Source organism: Triticum dicoccoides, chromosome 5B, assembly GCF_002162155.2.
Source record: "Triticum dicoccoides isolate Atlit2015 ecotype Zavitan chromosome 5B, WEW_v2.0, whole genome shotgun sequence".
In the NCBI taxonomy this organism is placed as follows: Eukaryota; Viridiplantae; Streptophyta; class Magnoliopsida; order Poales; family Poaceae; genus Triticum; species Triticum dicoccoides.
The window spans coordinates 101,702,935-101,725,074 of record NC_041389.1 but is presented as its reverse complement, the minus strand read 5'-3'; the positions used below and the strand labels follow the sequence as shown (position 1 = coordinate 101,725,074).

General features: G+C 45.0%; 2 protein-coding genes across 2 annotated transcripts; both read right to left on the bottom strand.

Moving 5' to 3' along the window:
• Positions 1-332: 332 nt before the first annotated feature.
• Positions 333-2,784, bottom strand: LOC119307611 (serine/threonine-protein kinase SAPK9-like). Its single transcript, XM_037583685.1, has 9 exons — positions 2,466-2,784; positions 2,268-2,342; positions 2,061-2,162; positions 1,900-1,953; positions 1,707-1,799; positions 1,470-1,562; positions 1,140-1,244; positions 958-1,056; positions 333-876 (listed from the first exon to the last, which is right to left on the bottom strand). The coding sequence occupies exons 1-9, from the start codon at positions 2,643-2,645 to the stop codon at positions 586-588; spliced, it is 1,092 nt and encodes a 363-aa protein (XP_037439582.1). The 5' UTR covers positions 2,646-2,784; the 3' UTR covers positions 333-585.
• Positions 2,785-4,285: 1,501 nt separating this feature from the next.
• On the bottom strand, positions 4,286-10,378 carry LOC119307610 (probable methionine--tRNA ligase). Its single transcript, XM_037583684.1, has 18 exons — positions 10,239-10,378; positions 9,810-9,973; positions 9,554-9,698; positions 9,156-9,309; positions 8,918-9,073; positions 8,554-8,784; positions 8,336-8,479; positions 7,617-7,707; positions 6,788-6,894; positions 6,581-6,695; positions 6,275-6,393; positions 6,088-6,153; positions 5,878-6,006; positions 5,648-5,791; positions 5,445-5,571; positions 4,974-5,191; positions 4,776-4,877; positions 4,286-4,670 (listed from the first exon to the last, which is right to left on the bottom strand). The coding sequence occupies exons 2-18, from the start codon at positions 9,916-9,918 to the stop codon at positions 4,440-4,442; spliced, it is 2,388 nt and encodes a 795-aa protein (XP_037439581.1). The 5' UTR covers positions 9,919-9,973; positions 10,239-10,378; the 3' UTR covers positions 4,286-4,439.
• Between the last annotated feature and the right edge of the window lie 11,762 nt (positions 10,379-22,140).

Below are 22,140 nucleotides of genomic sequence, written 5' to 3'. Positions count from 1 at the left end.
TTTAGGTGTTATATGGACTCTTCATGTTTTTGTATTTCGCCTTTTTGTTTTTCATTTGTGCGAGAAGACCTTATTTTATTTTATTTGAACCGGCGAGAAGACCTTATTTGGCTGTGTACATCTTAGTAATGCAGAGGCCGGGTGTAATGCTTAAATCTTTTAAGTAATAAAGCGTCCCTTTTCGAAAAAGGTGTCGGGTCGTGGTAGGGGCAGTCCTTGCATTGCATAGGTGGAGTGCAATCTCAGGGGCCGCAGACAGAGCTGGCGTTGCATCACAAATCAGCTTTGCGTCTACATGATACACATATAATACAACATTATTCATCTAGCGATTTCGGGTAAATACTCCTTTTATCAACATCATCAGAAAACTCCAACATATTTTGTTAGACAACACACGCTACACAATCAGCAGCAACACCAATTTCAGACTCAAGCAGTAGCCTGAATACAATCCTCTCGATGTACATTTCTACACTCTTCTTCTTGACACAAAATGGCACTCAATCTGGTGTGTTTTCAAGAAGCAAACAAGGTGGAAAACCACAAATACCGCTTCTGCACATACAGATATTCACAGGTTTACTACATAGCGTATACTATCTCCCCACTGCTGTCCATGTCGATATCGAGGTCCGAGTCCAGATCATCCATGTCGTCGTCGAGGTCAAGGCCGTCAGGCAGGAACTTATTGATTCCGAGGGCGCCGGCCGTCGGTATGGTCGCCTCTGCCATTATCTGCATGATCTCGTTCATGTTCTGCATCGGCTGGTCAGGCTCCTCATACTGGTTGCTCGCTGTGGGACCGTCCATGAGGTCAGCTGGGAGGTTCTTGAGGAACCATGGGTGGTTCTTTATCTCAGGTATGGTGATCCTCTGCAAGCTCAAATAGCACAGGCGTTATCCTGAGGGCCGAACAAGCGAAACCGTGCGTGTGTCGATGAAGCGAGTACTCACCGTAGCTGGGTTGGCAACAAAGATCCTTGAGAGAAGGTTTCGGCAGTCCATAGGTATGTGAATATAGTCCGGAATCGAGTACTGAACACCTAATATTTTCTGAAAAAGTTGACCTCGGTATTTAGATGTTTGGCTATAACTGCAACTAGTGGAATTGCTAAGCCGAACGGCTGGCGGCATACCTGAATTGTCATTTTGAAATTCTTGGGATTTTCCGGATCCTCGAAAGGGTAGGCACCGACCAACATCACGTAAAGGGTTACCCCACATGACCACACATCGGCAATCTCCATTCAGAGACAAATTATTAGTGCTTTAGCAAAAAACATGAAAGTACTTTAAATGGTTGTTCCTCAAGACCATGCACCACCCATGCCCACGAAAGGTGGATGGAAGATTCATAAAGCAAGTAAAGTTTTCATGGCCGGGCAAAGTTATTCAAATTAGGCAGCAGATGGGGCAGAGTATGTATCAGACGGTTTAAACTTGAAAGCGCCAAGGTGGATGCACACCTTGCCATCATATTCTTTCTTGAGCAGAACTTCAGGGGCAATATATGCCGGAGTTCCAACAGTTGACTTTGGTTGAGAGTGAAGAACCGATGACTGTAAAACAAAAATAACAGCACTGCAAATCAATTAAAAATCTGGTAACCGACACACCTTCTGTTTGTCACATAAGTTTCTGGTGTAAGATGGTTCACATAAGCAAGCACTCAGGCGCTCCACCAGATTAATAGCCTAGAATACCTTCGAATAACCAAAGTCGCATATCTTGAGGCGAGGAGTGGTGCTTCCATCCAGCAGAGTGTTCTCGAGCTTTAAGTCACGATGGCATACTTGCTTAACGAATAGAACAAATTCATGTTGTCAGTTGCATAGGAAAATACATGGAAAGGTAAAATCAAGTAGTAGCAGTATAATTTGGGGAGCAGATTGATACCATGGAGTGGCAGTAGCTGACTCCAGATATCAGCTGCTGGAAAAAGAACCGAGCCTGAAAAATGAACACACATACAAACTGAGTTAACCAAATTGTACAATCGTACAACTCTTGATAAGAAAAAAAGACTATATGGCAGAGCTATGAGTCAAGAGAGATACCTCGTCGACGCTGAATCGACCGGCGGTGCAGATGCGCTCGAAGAGCTCCCCGCCGGAGGCGTACTCCATGACGATGGCGAGATGCGTCGGCGTCAGAATAACCTGAAGACAGAGTTTGTTCATTGCATCATTCCACCACAGTCCACATAACCATCGAAGAATCGATACTGCAAGCGAAGGCGATTGTATCGCCGATCGTATACTCACCTCCTTGAAGCGGATGATGTTGGGGTGCCGCAGCGACCTGTGGTTGATGATCTCCCTCTGCACGTTCTCATCGATCTGCGCGCGCGCACGCACGCACGCATCAGACTTGTAAATATCAAAGGCCATGGCTCTGGTGCCAAGTGTGCGCGTGTGGGAAACCGGGAATAAATAATCGAAGTGTGGTGGCGCGGGTGGTACCTTCTCGCCGCGGTCGATGTACTTGACGGCGACGAGCTCGCCGGAGGCGCGGTTGCGCATGAGGCGGGCGACGCCGAAGTTGCCGGACCCGATGCTGCGGACCAGCTCGTACCGGTCGCCGTCGAGCATCGCCGGCACGTCACTCAGCGGCCCCATCGTCCCCGCCGGCCCCCTCTCCATCGTCCCCGCCGCCGACGACTCTACCGCCGATCAAGACAGGGAGATCCCCGCGCGCGCCCTCTCTCTCCTTATCTCGCTCGCTCGCTCGCTGTCGGACCTTTCTTCCTAACTCTGGCCGCGCGCTTTTCTTAATTCTTATTGCCGCCACTATCTACGAGTACAAGAAGAGAGGAGGATGACGTCATGGGGCGTGCTTATCCTAGGCTCACCTCTTTTTTTTGACATTCTATCCTAGGCTCACCTTTTTCTTCTTTGACATTCTATCCTAGGCTCACCTGACTAGCGGGCCCACCTATATCATTGAAGCGGTCCAGGAAATCCACTCGCGGCTTTGAATCGTCAAGGTAACTGGAGTGCGGGCCCGGATGCGGGTTGTCATGGTGGGGCACAAGCGTCGGTTTCACGTGTATGTAGCGTGTGGAGACGAAGATGGTGGGGAAAGGCGGGGAAATATCTCAAGAGCCGGGATCAAATTAGAGTGTTGCTACACACAGGACACCAATCACACGAGTTTGGGACGACAACCAGATCTGAGCCATCCATGCATAGAGTTAAATTGGAGCGGACCACTTGATTGACGTGATGGGACCACTTGATTAGACGTCGTGCAGTGATCGGTCACTTGAGTATCGGGCACAGAGTAGTTTCGATCAAATTACGGGGTCTTTCTAGTTCATGACTAACTTCGCATAGTTAAGCTGAGGTAAATGTGGCTGCAATATAAAGTGTGGGTAATAAAATGACCATATGGCAAGATTTGATAAACAACTGAGTTTATAACATGTAGACAATGTAGCTAGAAAAAAGTGCAAACCACAAGTATGACAATGAATCAAACGATATGCCTAAGATATTATGACACGACTAAGCTTAGGCTGCAAACCAAACAGACTCACATAACCTTCATCTCACACATCACGATTCTCAGGTTTTCTCGGTATTGGGTGTGTTTTTTCGTCATAAATAAAAGGTGATTTGCTTTTTTTAGCAAAAGGGTTACCAGTGACTAAAAGTTCATTTATGCTATTATCAATGTAGGTAACTCCCACCAAAAAAATGTTGGTAATCATTTTGTTGAAACGACGTCCGTTGTTTTATTTTCAGTACTTTTAAAACAGGACGTGCATTTTGACAGGGACCATCTCCAGTGACATCCATTTCCTGGCATCGTACTTCCCTGTGTCTACTGCACCAGCGTAGAGTACCCTTTAGAAGAGAGACAGATGAAACCAATCATATAGTTTCCATATATATGGGGACTAATATGGTATAACCACACAGTATATGCGGTTGCCATGGAAAATGCAATAGAGCCAGACGGCTACTGCTCATCCAACCTGGCCTTCTAAGCAGCAAAGATAAGAGTTTTTTTTTAGCGAAAGCAAAGATAGATGCTAGCGCTAGACTTGTATTACCTCTGTACCAAAATATATGACCTTTTTTATGCTAAATTACCTAAAAAAACGGCTTATATTTTGATACAGAGGAAGTAGCACAAATGGCCTCCCAACAACTGGGGGGCTCTTTAAGTTCAGCTAGAAACGGTCCTATGTAAAGATAGCTCCTGAGGGTGTGAGCCGAACATACACTAATTAAAAGAAAGAAAACTAAAAGGAAAAAGAGGAAAGAGAGACTGAGTCGAACATACCAAAAAAATGCATGCTTTCAATCACAATGGTGCAGAGCAGTACTCGAAAGACACATCAAAATTCCCCAAAATAGAGTAAATCAGCAATATTAACTTTCAATGGAATCAGACAACGACTCAGTCAGACTGCAAAATGGAAATGTGCCTTAGCGGATCTCCCCGTTCGCTATGGTCTTGACCTTGCATACCCCAGCCGAAGTTGTGAATGCAACATCTTTGTAGCACGCCACAAGCTCACTGTTGCTGTGCAGATCGGCGGATAACTTCTCCCAGGTTTTGCTTTTGGCGTTAAGAGAAGCCTCAGGCCCACCAGAGAACCCGGCAAAGGTCACCTTCTCCCCGACAGCAGCGGATTCTGGAGGCTCAACCAACTCAACCTAAAATTTCGAATGTCAGTTTCCACCAACCAAACTGGCTGCTGCCACTGTACTTTCATGATGCTTTATCAAACAGAGAGCACATGAGAGGCAAACGTTCCTTACCTTTGAGTGGTCCTCGTTCGATGCAGCCAAAACCATAGCATGTGACTTTATACCGCGCATTGCCACCGGTTTAAGGTTGCAGAGCACACACACTTTCCGGTTCTGCTCATTCGTACCAGAAATTGCAAAATTAGGGAGGCAAGACCACCACGGCATAGACCAATGTCATGCCTAGAAATGATTCTAAGAAAGACAAACCTGCATTTCCTCCAGAGGGATGAATTTGACAAGGCCGCTAACCACTGTTCTTGGTGCCTCTTCTCCAACATCGATCTCTTCTACATAAAGTGAATCGGCATCTGGATGCTTCTCTGCTTTTCTGATAAGCCCTATCCGAATATCCAGCTTGGCAACTGAGACATCCTCTGCTGTCTTTGATTTCGAACCACCAGATTGTTTCTTCTTTGAACTTCCCTCTGGATACGAAAGCAAGACAAGACAATTTGACAATGAATTTTTTGAATTATGAAATTGGTTCAGCAGAAGATAACTCAAGAGCACTTCAAGCGTAAGAAAAATGCCGCACTATGCACCGGTGTTTTCAAGAGAACATACAAATTGCATACAACTGAGCCACAAAGAAAATCCTGTTTCTAGATTGACACAGAAAAAAACTGTTCTCCCATGTAATTCACACAGAAAAACATATAGTAAGAATTTCACAAGTACCAGATAATTTTGTGCCCTTGAGCTTATCAGCAACTTTCTTTGCCTCGGCATCAGCTTGTGCCTTTGAGATCCTTTCAGCTTGGCTGCCAGCGAATTTGATCCTAAACGCCTCAACTTCTTCATCTTTCTGCATTATTTCAAGTTACAAGATATAAAAGCAGGACCAACTAACAAATTTGTTTAAAAATGTTGCAAATACGCACCAGTTCCTTAAATAGAGGGACTGGCTTTCCTATTTTGTGTCCTGCTGATACAAAATCCCAGGGTCTTTTAGCCTTGGCAGTTTCTCCTTTATCATCACAGAATGACAGATCTTCATCTGGGGACATATTTAATTGTCGCAGCACCTTATTAAGAAACAAACATAAGAGTGAGTTCAGGCAAAGCAGGCCTATTAACAGAAACTGTGAAACATGAAAAAAAAGGATTATACTTCTCTAGAAAAGGAAGGCATAAAAGGCTCCAGCAGACAGGCAAGGAGATAGACAACACCAACTGAAGTTTTCATTACGATGGCACAGGCTGCTGGATCTTCCTTATAAAGCCTCCAAAATTGGCTCTCCTGTATTCAATTAGCAAGTCAAAGATATAACAGTGCTATTTAAAAACACAAATGGGAACCAAGACAAAGAATTATATTTACTTGCAAATATGCATTTCCATCACTAGAAATCGCCATTGCACTCTTAAGTCCTTGTTTCAATTTAACCTGTAGCGGAAGGAGTGAGCATTCTGTTTCAAATCCTAAAAGCTGGCACAATGCAACAACACAAAACTAGACAGGATGCAGGAATGTGTGCCATTTCACATGGTTCAAGTAAATTAATGACCTTCTCCATTGCTTCAAGATATTGTTCAGCCCATTTATTAGTTTTTTCTGCAAGTGCGTTGGTCAATGTATGTGACTCGGCATTAGGAGCGTCAGGTATGATGGAGTCGTATCCAGCTCCTATCAGAACAGAAGATCAAAAATCAACTTAAGGAAAGTGCCGAAGAAAGGGGATGACCGGATGAGGATATAGTATGGTAGCAAATCACACAGATAATCAAGATAAATTGTAAGAGAAAATACAGAAATCAACTGATAATACTTCTAGACAGTTAGATGGCAGGTGCAAGATTCTCCCATGACTAACCAGCTGGTTTTGCAACAAAGCTTAACACACGGTTGATGAAGTTTCCCAGGTTGTTCAGCAACTCGCTGTTCAATTTAGCTTGTAAATCAGCCCAAGTGAACAGTGTATCTGATACCTGAACACCCAAAACAGAAGTCAAATAAAAATATTGCATTGAATGTCATTATCAGATATTTTAAATCCATTAAACAAAATGTCTATACAAACCTCAGGGCGGTTCATAAGCAAGTAGTATCGCCATACTTCAGATGGAATATTAGTAACCTTCGCATCATTGCCAAAGACACCAATACCATGACTCTTGGAAAATTTTCCTATAGATGTGAGGAATATTTAGCTATTATCAAGGGAATAAACATACATAATGTGCCGATATATATATGCATCTACTTCGGAGTAATTTGAATCAGGCCCATGCAAAACAGTGTCTCGATCATGCTGGGCCATATCTTAGTCTATAGGCTGTTTAGCCAAACAAAAAGGATAAGAGATGCCATAACAGCATAACCTGATGTCTTCAAACCATTCATCCAATTTCATGATAATACTCTGGTGGCAGAAGAACAAGGGAGCAGTCATGAAGCATGACCATAATGAAAACATGGCCCACTGCTGAATATCAAGCAACAATATACATATACACAAACCTATACAGCTAGTCATTCTGGGCACCGGAAAAGAAAGAGAAGTGTTGAGGTTGAGAAAGGTGTCAACTATTTCTGCAGCATGAAGTGCATCGCAATGCACCACAGCTCCCAGTGCAAACATGGGCCAAGTACCGGGCAATATGCTCTGGTAAAAGAAACTGCGCTTCAGGAAGCCCAGGTCCAAGAGCCTCAATTGCAGGGGAGTAAACGGAACATGTATTTCTATGGTGTAAACAAATGCAGCTGGATATGCTTGACTGATAAATCTCTTGAAAGTCAATAGGAATTTCAGCTCAGGTAAACAGGAAAGCATTAACCAAATATGAATGACTAGCATGAACTGTGTGCATCAATCAAGCATTAGGTTCAAATAAAAATGTGGAACGTACCTGCTTCATAGTTTAAATATTCAGTAACGCTTATGGTCTTCATCATTGTCCAGTTTTCACCAGTTCCCAGTAGTGTTGAAGGGAACATGACCTGAAAATTACATTTTTAACAGATAAGTATTTCATGGAAAAGAAGTACAGACATTAAAAGAAAAGTCAGTATACACATGTGCTATCCATACATTTCAATACAGCTCGCATTAGACTGGCTTGTTAAAGGGTTTTTTTTTTCAATTTCTGAAAGCACTAATTAATTGAAACGAAAGCAAACATTTTCGAGTCGAACAATCACAGTACTTGACTGGGGTCAAATATTCAGCAAGAAATCATAATTTGCAATTTTCAGTCCTATTTTGTGGTGAAAACAAACCCACTGGCTAGGAGTACTATTGTCCTGGCTTGCCAGTTCAACAAAACTTAATCTACAAATATATTGGCTAACATAGGTATGTTTTGATGGTATCCAAAACTTACCCTAGAATTTGTTTGGTCACGGCCAAATTTTTGTTATTTTGTTGGATGGTTGACAACATTTTCGGCTTGCCAATGCCTCTTTGGTAACTCAAGTTCATCTTTCTTGCCATATTGGCCAACTCATGGGCAAGGAAAAGCTTGACCAAAATGCTCGCTAGCGAAATGAAGCCAAATAACTACTAAATTCGTGCCAAAACAAGTGTGAATAACTAAAGAAGGTGTCCACCATATCATAGGCATCATACCGTGTGAAATGGCACATTATCTTTACCCATGAACTGGAACAACTCTACATTATCAGGATCCTTCCACCACTTCTCCCAATCAGGCGTATATGATGCTGTGATAGATATGTACCCAATTGGTGCATCAAACCAGACATAGAACACCTGCAAACAAACATAAATGAGAAATAAGATAGATGCATAACAGCAGAATATCTTGATATCTGATATGCCCAAACCTTGTCTTTATACTTCTCATGTGGAACAGGAACTCCCCATTTAAGATCTCTAGTGATACAACGTTGCTTTAACCCTTCCTTCAACCATGCGTTTGTTGCTTGAATAGCATTTTGACTCCACATACCAGCTACTGAAGTGTTGTTAATATAGTTTACCAACTTATCACTCAATAGAGGAAGCTCCAAGAATAAGTGATCTGTGTCACGAATACGTGGAGCATTCTTACAGACCTAAAAACAGAAACAGAACAAGAAAGTTTATCATACGCAGTTTCACGAGGTACACACCTCGTGTGCTCAGGTAAATCATAATGGTACGCTGAACACAACTAAATATATTACAATAAGTATTGTGCACGCTTACCTTGCACTTTGGATCAATTAACTCGGTTGGGTTCAACAATTTGCTGCAGTTTTCACATTGATCACCTCTTGCCGCTTCATAGTTACAGCCCTCGGTCGGACATTTCCCCTCCACAAGCCTATCGGCTAAGAATCGTTCACACGTGTCACAATAAAGCTGCAAAGCAGAAAGATATTATATAACAGAAACAGCATGCAGAGATGAATATATACAGGACCAGGCTAGGAATTAGCTGTACCTGCTGCATGGTATTCTCCGTGAGCCATTTGTTTTCCATCAGTTTATGGAAAATTGCCTGGCAGACTTCTGTCTGTTCAGGAGCGGATGTCCGCCCAAACTTGTCAAACTTTATGTCAAACCACTTGTAAACCTCGTCATGGATAACATGGTACCTACATTTTCAGCCGGGAAAGCTTACTATGAATAAAATGCTTTCATTATTCATATTTACCATCAAAATTTTACTAGCTAGGTGTATAAGCATATCAAAGGTTGATAACTGAAACTTTCGTCATATGTGTGTTTGGCGCAATTCAAAGCAGTGTTGGATAGATTCCATAACGGTCAATTTCCAAATCCTGTAACAAAAAAACCAAATTTAACTAAAAAAGCATCAAGAAGTGAAGGCTCTCGCACTTGTCACAGATCTCCTTGGGCGAGCACTTCTCCTCCAAGGCCTTGGTCTCGGTGGCCGTCCCGTACTCGTCGGTGCCGCATATGTAGATCGCGTTGTACCCTCGCAGCCGACAGTACCGCGCGAACACGTCGGCACTAAGCACGCCTGCAGATCACGACCAAAATCGAAACCATCAGAAAAACAAAAGGGTGGGTAAGCGAGAGCTCGAGGCAACAAAATTGGGGGAGGAGATAGCACAGCAGAAGGGGTGCTCACATCCGATGATGTTCCCCAGGTGCGGAACGTTGTTGACATAGGGCAACGCGCTGGTGATGAGTATGTTGCGTCGGCCGGGGATCGGAAGCTTCGGTGGCGGTGACGCCATGGGGAGGGGCGAGAGGTTTAGCGTTTAGGGTTAGAAGACTTGGGGCGTGTTCGGTCTGCAACAGCAGGCAATCAAGCAAACAATCATCAGATCTCCCAGCAGCAAGCAACAGTCAAATAGCAGCCACAACAGCAGGGCTTGAGGTGGATCAACACCACGCAGCAGCGGCGGCGACGGCGGCGATGGCAGCACACGGCAGCTGGTTCAGCGACCATTACGGGCACAAACCCAGCCGGCGGCAGAGCAAGTCGACGCCGTTCCGCGCGCTGGTGACCCTAACCCTAGGTGGCCGGAGAGGGGAGCGGGAGAGAGGGACTCACCTCCTGGCCGGGATGCAGCCGCCGCCGTGGAGGACCACCAGGGAGCGGGAGGACGGACTCACCTTCTGGCTTTTCGTTCGGCAGCCTCGCTTCTCTCGACCAGGTCGCTGGACGGGCCGCGCAATCCTTTTTTTTTCAGCTCATTCAGCTGGTGAAGCGAGCGTTGCAGCCTATGGGCCGTGGGAAGCCAGCTGGGAGAGGATGCAGACTCAAAAAGAAAACTACTATGTATTTGCTTTTCTTTTCTTCGCCGATTTAGCAGTGTACAGAAAAGCAGTGTACAGAGAGCGTTTTCTGTGAAAATTTTGTGTTCTTGCACAGAAATAGTTACGGCATAAATTTAGAATGATCTAAAAAACATAAATTTAGAAAGTAACATGAAAAATTATAGCATGATTTAGGTCAAGTTTTGAACATTTTGCGCAGAATAAAAGCCTCGTATGTGTACCACCAATCATCCTCGCATTTGCATAAGTTTGCAAACCAAAAGGCGGAAATCCAATTCGGCTCTTGAAAACATATGCTCTTGTGCACCAAATATAGATTTTCCAAATGACAAAGAAAAATGTGTCACACCAAAATGTTACCTGCAAATTTTTAAGGGGAAAGCTTAAATATTTCCACATGTGCAAAAAAAAAACAAGTCGGGCGTCAAATGTTACCTCTAATTGTTACACTTAATCTTTTTTTACCAACGAAGCATGCTCTCCCGTTTCGCATGAAAATTTTCAAACATGCTTGTTACACTAACATAAACATCTACAAAAAAAATCATTTGCTACTTTTTTTGAAATTACTATTCATTTCGAAGCATATGCTTCCAGAGCCAAAACAGACATCCCACCCAAAGGGCACATGCATGCGAAAGTACCTTTCTGCTCCCGAGCTCCAATGAGCTCGATGAATAGTAAAATCAAAAAAATGGAAAAAAATCCAAATTTTTTTGGGAGAAACATTGACAAAAGTTCTAAGTGCTTGCAAAAATTTGTCATGGAGTCACATTCCTGTAAGGCGTGGCAAAAAAATAAATTCAGTGCTCCAAAATGCTTTTGAAAGTAGCATTTTCAGAGTATCGATTTTTTTTTGCCACGCCTTCTAGGAATGTGATTTCAAGACGAATTTTTGCAAGCACTTAAAACTTTTGTCAATGTTTCACCCAACAAAATTTGGAATTTTTTGAAATTTTTATTTTGTTTTGATTTTACTGTTCACCTGAGCTCATGCATGTCTCTAGCTCGGATGCAGAAACTCTGCGTCCACATGCATGTCTCTAGCATCAACAATGACGTACCAACTTAGAGCAATGGTGGTAGCTAATTATTGCCTAAATGCATCAACGTCAGGACCATTACCTATTATAGTTGCATGTGAAGGAGCTACATATTTCCTGTATCACTCCAGAATTGTTGGCACATAGTTCGGGTCCATGTCGCATCTGACAAAGTAAATATCTTCTCCATCATGGAAGCAAACATAATTGTGCAATGTCAAACTAGCGGCAAATAGCCATCTTTATTGCGAGCAGAAAATTCCTCTGAAAGCATGCACTAATTATGTCGCTATATGGCGATGCATAAAAAGCACAATCCCTTTGGTCATCCAAGCAAGCAAAATTAGTGTATGTAGTGGCACCAGGACCTCCTTTTGGCTTGATGGTTGGTTAGGCAGAGGCAGACTTCTCCACTTTTTTCCTGCACTTTATACCTTCGCTAATGATAAATCATGTACGGTGGCTACACGGTTTGTTGACGGATAATGGGATATTCAGTTGCACCATAACATTTCAGACACGCCCGCTCAGTAAATGCAGGCTTTATTCAACTGTCTTCGATGGAGCGATTCTACCGCGGAAACTTCGCTATAGGAGGGGCAAATCGAAGCCCTCATCATCACCAATGCTCCTCTCATCGTGGGAGGCCTCATCTTCATCAACATCTTCACCATCACTATCTCATCTATAAAACCCTAGTTCATGTCTTGTGTTCACTCTTTGTATCAAACCTCATATTGGTACCTGAGGGTGCTGATAGTGTTGATTACATATTATAGTTGATGCTAGTTGGTTTACTTGATGAAAGATCATTATGTTCAGGTTGTTAATTGCATATTTATACCAATGGAATATTGTTATTACGGTGAGTAGTGAGCAGTTCTATTTGTTTTTTAGGACATGGGAGAAGTCTTATTAATAATAATCATGTGAAGTTGATCACCATTTAGTGTTTTGATATTATTTTGTGTTGTTCTTCCTCTAATAGTGTTACATGAACGTCGACTACATGACAGTTCACCATTTTTGGGACTAGGGGAAGGCAATGTGGAATTAGTTTGTAGAAGATGGGGAGTGATAAAAACCTAAATCCCAGTTTAAGAATTGTTCCATGAGGTTGTTTTGGATCCATATGGAGGGTGTAACCATAAGCAGGTGTTTATTCTAGTAAGAACAATACCTTAGCTCCGGTCCACCCACATAATACTTATCAAGGCAACGAACGCGAAATCGATGAATCATGGTGAAATTAACTGTTGGGGAACACAGTAATTTCAAAAAAGTTCCTACACACACGCAAGATCCATCTGGATGACGCATAGCAGCGAGAGGGGAGAGTGTTGTCTACGTACCCTCGTAGACCGAAAGTGGAAGCGTCTAGTGATGTGGTTGATGTAGTCCAACGTCTTCGCGATCCAACGATCAAGTACCGAAAGCACGACACCTCCGCGATCTGCACACGTTCAGCTCGGTGACGTCCCTCGTACTCTTGATCCAGTTGAGGTCGAGGGAGAGTTCTGTCAGCATGACGGTGTGGCGACAATGATGATGAAGTTACCGGTGCAGAGCTTCGCCTAAGCACTACGATGATATGACCGAGGATGTGTAACTGTGGAGGGGGGCACCGCACACAGCTAAGAGAAACTTTTGTGTGCCTTTGGGGTGCCCCCTCCCCACGTATATAAAGAAGGGAGGGAGGAGGAGGTCGGCCTAGGAGGAGGCGCGCGCCAAGGGGGGGCAATCCCACTCCAAGTAGGTTTGGCCCCCCTTTCCTATTCCCACTAGGAGAAGGAGGAAAGAGGAGTAGGGGAGAAGGAAAGAGGGGGGGGCAAACACTAAACAATTCAGTTTCCTAGGGGGGCGCACCCCACACTTTGCTTGCTGCCCTCTTTATCCACTAGGGCCCAATAAGGCCCATAGACTCCCCGGGGGTTCCGGTAACCTCCTGGTACTCCGAAAAATACCCGATACACTTCGGAACCCTTCCGGTGTCCGAATATAACCTTCCAATATATCAATCTTTATGTATCGACCATTTCGAGACTCCTCGTCATGTCCGTGATCTCATCCGGGACTCCGAACAACCTTCGGTACATCAAATCACATAACTCATAATACAAATCGTCATCGAACATTAAGCGTGCGGACCCTACGGGTTCGAGAACAATGTAGACATGACCGAGACTCATCTCTGGTCAATAACCAATAGTGGAACCTGGATGCTCATATTGGTTCCCACATATTATACGAATATCTTTATTGGTCAAACCGCATAACAATATATGTTGTTCCCTTTGTCATTGGTATGTTACTTGCCCGAGATTCGATCGTCGGTATCTCTATACCTAGTTCAATCTCGTTACCGGCAAGTCTTTTTACTCGTTCCGTAATGCATCATTCTGTAACTAACTTATTAGTCACATTGCTTGCAAGGCTTATAGTGATGTGCATTACCAAGAGGGCCCAGAGATACCTCTCCGACAATCGGAGTGACAAATCCTAATCTCGATCTATGCCAACTCAACAAACACCATCGAAGACACCCGTAGAGCATCTTTATAATCACCCAGTTACGTTGTGACGTTTGATAGCACACAAAGTGTTCCTCCGGTATTCGGGAGTTGCATAATCTCATAATCATAGGAACATGTATAAGTCATGAAGAAAGTAGTAGCAATGAAACTGTAACAATCATAATGCTAAGCTAACGAATGGGTCTTATCCATCACATCATTCTCCTAATGATGTGATCCCGTTTATTAAATGACAACACATGTCTATGGTTAGGAAACATAACCATCTTTGATAAACGAGCTAGTCAAGTAGATGCATACTAGGGACACTTTGTTTTGTCTATGTATTCACACATGTACTAAGTTTCCGGTTAATACAATTCTAGCGTGAAAAATAAACATTTATCATGAAATAAGGAAATAAATAACAACTTTATTATTGCCTCTAGGGCATATTTCCTTCAGTCTCACACTTGCACTAGAGTCAATAATATAGTTCACATCGCCATGTGATTTAACACCAATAGTTCACATCACCATGTGATTAACACCCATAATTCACATCGCCATGTGACCAACACTCAAAGGGTTTACTAGAGTCAGTAATCTAGTTCACATCGCCATGTGATTAACACCCAAAGAGTATTAAGGTGTGATCATGTTTTGCTTGTGAGAGAAGTTTAGTCAATGGGTCTGCCACATTCAGATCCATATATATTTTGCAAATTTCTATGTCTACAATGCTCTGCACGGAGCTACTCTAGCTAATTGCTCCCACTTTCAATATGTATCCAGATCGAGACTCAGAGTCATCCAGATCGGTGTCAAAGCTTGCATCGACGTAACTCTTTATGACGAACTCTTTATCACCTCCATAACCGAGAAATATTTCCTTAGTCCTCTAAGGATAATTTTGACCGCTGGCCAATGATCTACTCCTAGATCACTATTGTACTCCCTCGCCAAACTTCGGGCAGGGTATACAATAGGTCTAGTACACAGCATGACATACTTTATAGAACCTATGGATGAGGCATAGGGAATGACTTTCATTCTCTCTCTATCTTCTGCTGTGGTCGGGCTTTGAGTCTCACTCAACTTCACACCTTGCACCACAGGCAAGAACTCCTTCTTTGTCTGTTCCATTTCGAACTACTTCAAAAAAATTGTCAAGGTATGTACTCATTGAAAAAACTTATTAAGCCCCTTGATCTATCTCTATAGATCTTGATGCTCAATATGTAAGCAGCTTCACCGAGGTCTTTCTTTGAAAAAACTCCTTTCAAATACTCCTTTATGCTTTCCAGAAAAATCTACATTATTTCCAATCGACAATATGTCATTCACATATACTTATCAGAAAGGTTGTAGTGCTCCTAGTCACTTTTTGTATATATAGGCTTCACCGCAAGTCTGTATAAAACTATATGCTTTGATCAACTCATCAAAGCGTATATTCCAACTCCAAGATTCCTGCACTAGTCCATAGATGGATCGCTGGAGCTTTGCACACTTTGTTAGCACCTTTAGGATCGACAAAGCCTTCTGGTTGCACCATATACAACTCTTCTTTAAGAAATCCATTAAGGAATGCAGGTTTGACATCCATTTGCCAAATTTTATAAAATGCGGCAATTGCTATCATGATTCGGACAAACTTTTAAGCATCAATACAAGTGAGAAAATCTCATTGTAGTCAACATCTTGAACTTGTTGAAAAACATTTTTGCGACAATTCGAGCTTTGTAGATAGTAACACTACTATCAGCGTATGTCTTCCTCTTGAAGATCCATTTATTTTCTATGGCTTGCCGATCATTGGGCAAGTCAACCAAAGTCCACACTTTGTTCTCATACATGGATCCCATCTCAGATTTCATGGCCTCAAGCCATTTCGTGGAATTTGGGCTCATCATCGCTTCCTCATAGTTCGTAGGTTCGTCATGGTCTAGTAACATGACTTCCAGAACAAGATTACCATACCACTTTGATGCGGATCTTACTCTAGTTGACCTACGAGTTTTAGTAGTAACTTGATCTGAAGTTTCATGATCATCATCATTAGCTTCCTCACTAATTGGTGTAGGAATCACTGGAACTGATTTCTGTGATAAACTACTTTCCAATTTGGGAGCAGGTACAATTACCTCATCAAGTTCTACTTTCCTCCCACTCACTTCTTTTGAGATAAACTCCTTCTCTAGAAAGGATCCATTTCTTAGCAACGAATATCTTGCCTTCGGATCTGTGATAGAAGGTGTACCCAACAGTCTCCTTTAGGTATCCGAAGATGCATTTCTCCGATTTGGGTTCAAGCTTATAAGGTTGAAACTTTTTCACATAAGCATTGCCACCCCAAACTTTAAGAAACGACAGCTTAGGTTTCTTGCCAAACCACAGTTCATACGGTGTTGTCTCAACGGATTTAGATGTTGTCCTATTTAATGTGAATGCAGCTGTCTCTAATACATAACCCCAAAACTATAGTGGTAAATCTGTAACATACATCATAGATCGCACCATATCTAATAAAGTGCGATTATGACGTTCGGACACACCATTATGTTGTGGTGTTCCGGGTGGCGTGAGTTGCGAAAACTATTCCGCATTGTTTCAAATGAAGACCAAACTCGTAACTCAAATATTCTCCTCCAAGATCAGACTGTAGAAACTTTATTTTCTTGTTATGATGATTTTCCACTTCACTCTGAAATTCTTTGAACTTTTCAAATGTTTCAGACTTATGTTTCATCAAGTAGATATACCCATATCTGCTCAAATCATCTGTGAAGGTCAGAAAATAACGATACCCACTGTGAACCTCAATATTCATCGGACCACATACATCAGTATGTATGATTTCCAACAAATCTGTTGCTCGCTCCATTGTTCCGGAGAACGGAGTTTTAGTCATCTTGCCCATGAGGCATGGTTCACAAGTACCAAGTGATTCATAATCAAGTGATTCCAAAAGTCCATCAAAATGGAGTTTCTTCATGCGCTTTACACCAATATGGTCTAAACGGCAGTGCCACAAATAAGTTGCACTATCATTATTAACTTTGCATCTTTTGGCTTCAATATTATGAATATGTGTATCACTATGATCGAGATCCAACAAACTATTTTCATTGGGTGTATGACCATCGAAGGTTTTATTCATGTAAACAGAACAACAATTATTCTCTGACTTTAAATGAACAACCGTATTGCAAACATAATCAAATCATATTCATGCTCAATGAAAATACCAAATAACATTTATTTAGGTTCAACACTAATCCCGAAAGTACAGGGAGTGTGCGATGATTGAGGGAGTCCCGGACTAGGGGGTGTCCGGATAGCTGAACTACCATCATCGGCCGGACTCCAGGACTATGAAGATACAAGATTGAAGACTTCGTCCCGTGTCCGGATGGGACTTTCCTTGGCGTGGAAGGCAAGCTTGGCGATACGGATATGTAGATCTCCTACCATTGTAACCGATTCTGTGTAACCCTAGCCCTCTCCGGTGTCTATATAAACCGGATGGCCTTAGTCCATCGGACGAACAACAATCATACCATAGGCTAGCTTCTAGGGTTTAGCCTCCTTGATCTCGTGGTAGATCTACTCTTGTAACCCACATCATCAATATTAATCAAGCAGGACGTAGGGTTTTACCTCCATCAAGAGGGCCCGAACCTGGGTAAAAACATCGTGTCCCTCTTCTCCTGTTACCATCCGCCTAGACGCACAGTTCGGGACCCCCTACCCGAGATCCGCCGGTTTTGACACCGACATTGGTGCTTTCATTGAGAGTTCCTCTGTGTCGTCACCGATAGGCTCGATGGCTTCTTCGATCATCAACGACGATGCAGTCCAGGGTGAGACCTTCCTCCCCGGACAGATCTTCGTATTCGGTGGCTTCGCACTGCGGGCCAATTCGCTTGGCCAGCTGGAGCAGATCGAAGGCTACGCCCCTGGCTGTCAGGTTAGATTTGGAAGTTTGAACTTCACAGCTGACATCCGCGGGGACCTGATCCTCAACGGATTCGAGCCACAGCCGAGCGTGCCGTACTGTCACGATGGGCATGATTTAGCTCTGCAGCCGGACAGTACCCTGGAGGCCGCACTCGAACCCGCTCTGATCTTCGACTCGGAGCCGGCTGCGCAGACCAAGGATGGATGGCTAGACACCACCTCGGGGGTTGCAACCTCTACGGCGATAGAGCCGAACACCGATCTTATCCCCCATGAAGCTCGTGACTCCGAGGTGCCGGACTCCGGTCCTCCCGCGCCCCCTCCAGTCGAATCCGATTGGGCGCCGATCATGGAGTTCACCGTGGCGGACATCTTTCAACACTCACCTTTTGGTGACATCTTGAGTTCGCTAAAGTACCTCTCGTTATCAGGAGAGGCCTGGCCGGACTGCGGCCAGGACGGTTGGGATGCGGACGACGAAGAAATCCAGAGCCCACCCACCACCCACTTGGTAGCCACTGTCGACGATCTAACCGACATGCTAGATTACGACTCTGGGGACATCGACGGTATGGATGACGATGCCGGAGACGACCAAGAACCAGCGCCCATCGGGCACTGGAAAGCCACCTCTTCATACGACATATACATGGTGGATATCCCAAAGGATGGGAACGGCGAAGGAATAGCGGAGGATGACCCCTCCAAGAAACAGCCCAAGCGCCGGCGTCAGCGGCGTCGCTCTAAATCCCGCCATAGCAAGAATGAGGATTCCGGCACCGGAGACAATAATACACCGGATAGTGCTGAAGACAACCCACTCCAGCAAGATCCAGCACAGGAGGAGGGGGACGCTAGCCCTCATGAGAGAGCGGCCGAAGAAGAGGTAGAGGACTATATGCCTCCCTCCGGAGACGAGGCAAGCCTCGACGACGACGAATTCGTCGTGCCTGAGGATCCCGTCGAACATGAGCGTTTCAAACGCAGGCTTATGGCCACGGCAAATAGCCTCAAGAAAAAGCAGCAGCAGCTTAGAGCTGATCAAGATCTGCTAGCCGACAGATGGACCGAAGTCCTTGCGGCCGAAGAGCATGAACTCGAACGCCCCTCCAAAAGCTACCCCAAACATAAGCTGCTCCCCCGATTAGAGGTGGAGGCATATGATCCCGCTTCACCAGGAGACAATACGGCTGACCGACCACCCCGTGGTCGCGACAGAGAGGCCTCATGGCCCTTCACTAGACCCGTACCCCGGCATCGCTCGAAAAGCACAAGGCCACAGGGGAACACTCCGGACCTGCACGACATATTGGAGGATAAGGCAAGACAATCAAGATCGATCTATGGATCACGTGGGCGCCCCACGATACGTGACGATCACCGTCACCCCGGACACAGTAAGTCCGGCCGGGCCGAACACAACAGACAAAGCTCTTTTGAGCTCCGTCGCAATATCGCCTAGTACAGAGGCGCCGCACACCCACTGTGCTTCACAGATGAGGTAATGGATCATCAAATCCCAGAAGGGTTTAAACCCGTCAATATTGAATCTTATGATGGCACAACAGACCCCGCGGTCTGGATCGAGGACTATCTCCTCCACATCCACATGGCCCGCAGAGACGATCTCCACGCCATCAAATATCTCCCACTCAAACTTAAAGGACCAGCCCGGCACTGGCTTAACAGCTTGCCAGCAGAGTCAATCGGGAGTTGGGAGGACCTGGAAGCCGCATTCCTCGATAACTTCCAAGGCACGTACGTGCGACCACCAGATGCAGATGACCTAAGCCACATAACTCAGCAGCCAGACGAATCGGCCAGACAATTTTGGACACGGTTCTTAACCAAGAAAAACCAAATCGTCGACTGTCCGGATGCCGAGGCCCTCGCGGCCTTCAAGCATAACATCCGTGACGAGTGGCTTGCCCGGCACCTGGGACAGGAAAAGCCGAAATCCATGGCAGCCCTTACATCACTCATGACCCGCTTCTGTGTGGGTGAGGACAGCTGGCTAGCACGCAGCAACAACCTCAACAAAAATTCTGGCAGTCCGGATATCAAGGACCGTAGTGGTAGGTCGCATCGCAACAAAAACAAACGCCGCATTAACGGCGATAACAGTGAGGATACGACAGTCAATGCCGGATTCAGAGGCTCTAAACCCGGTCAACGGAAAAAGCCATTCAAAAGAACAACTCAGGGTCCGTCCAATTTGGACCGAATTCTCGACCGCTTCTGCCAGATACATGGCACCCCTGAAAAGCCAGCTAACCACACCAATAGGGACTGTTGGGTATTCAAGCAGGCAGGCAAGTTAATTGCCGAAAACAGCGACAAGGGGCTACATAGCAACGACGAGGAAGAGACCCGACCGTCGAACAATAGAGGACAGAAGGGTTTCCCCCCACAGGTGCGGACGGTGAACATGATATATGCCACGCACATACCCAAAAGGGAGCGGAAGCGTGCACTCAGGGATGTATACGCGATGGAGCCAGTTGCCCCGAAGTTCAATCCATGGTCCTCTTGCCCGATCACCTTTGACCGAAGGGACCACCCCACTAGCATTCGCCATGGTGGGTTCGCCGCATTGGTTCTAGACCCAATCGTCGATGGATTTCATCTCACCAGAGTCCTGATGGACGGCGGCAGCAGCCTAAACCTGCTTTATCAGGACACGGTGCGCAAAATGGCATAGACCCCTCAAGGATTAAACCTACCAAGACGACCTTTAAAGGCGTCATACCAGGTGTAGAAGCCAATTGTACAGGCTCAGTTACACTGGAAGTGGTCTTCGGATCCCTGGATAACTTCTGAAGCGAGGAGTTAATCTTCGACATAGCCCCGTTCCGCAGCGGCTATCATGCCTTGCTCGGACGTACCGCGTTCGCAAAGTTCAACGCGGTGCCGCACTACGCATACCTCAAGCTCAAGATGCCAGGCCCTAGAGGAGTCATCACGGTCAACGGAAACACTGAACGCTCCCTCCGAACGGAGGAACATACAGCGGCTCTCGCGGCAGAAGTACAAAGCAGCCTTTTAAGGCAATTCTCGAGTCCGGCTGCCAAGCGGCCGGACACAGCTAAGTGTGCCCGGAGTAACCTACAACACGACCACCTGGCACGTTCCGAGCACGCGTAGCAGTGCGGCCCCAACCCCAGCCCCTGTAAAACATTAAGACAGACCTTCGCGTACTCCATTACGCTCTGAAGATACCATGGGCATGGGGCAAGGGGCTCGACCACGATAAGCCCAGACTGCGGCTCAACCGCACCAGGGGCTCTTAAGTGTGTTGTTTCTTTTTTTTCCTTTTATTTTTTACCTACAGGACTCCGTTCGTCAGAGGCCCTGTCCGGCAGCAGACATGCCGAACCCACGATGCAACAGCCAGGGAAGGAGAAAGGCTACAACGAAAATCTAGGTGGTCTCCATCATGAGCATTAAATCTGTTTTATGCATTATTCCGCAGCCTACCCCTGGAGGGGGACATGTTAAACAGTCTCATCCCTTGCTTACCGCACCACTTGTATCGTCCTGCACTTACAACAGTTTTTATTGAGTAAAGCAATGCAGCACATTTTTGCTTCTAATTGCATTTCTTTCTTACACATATGTTCCTCTATGACATGTTGCATCCGTACGTTTTGGTACGGCTAAATACACCAGGGGCTTATGTTTCCCGCATTATGGTGTGATAAGTCCGAACACTTTCACAAGTGCGGCACCCCGAACTTATAACATTATATGCATCGGCTCCGAATCATATTCTTGGGTCAATAGTTGGGTTTGCCCGGCTCCCATGTTTTGGTACCTTACGTTCCGTTTTATCGGCTAAGGTAGCACTGGGAGAACCACTGTGATTGCGCCCCAGTTGAGCTGGGTTAACGCCTCAGTGGAGAAAGCTAAAACTGACCGTCATGATGAGGCGAGAGTTGGTCGCTATTTGAGAGGTTCTTTGCGAGTCCCTAAAGACTTATGCCGCTTCGAGCGAGGAGCCGGATTCTGTCCAGCCAAGGTGTGGATAGCGCCCCAAATTTGGCCTTCCGAAAACTAGGGGCTTCGCCGAAATTTAAAATTATAGATTTCTATGGCTAAGTGAGAGTGTTCAAGCATTATAAGTCCGGTTGCCTTGTTCGTTGTGTTGAGCGCCTCC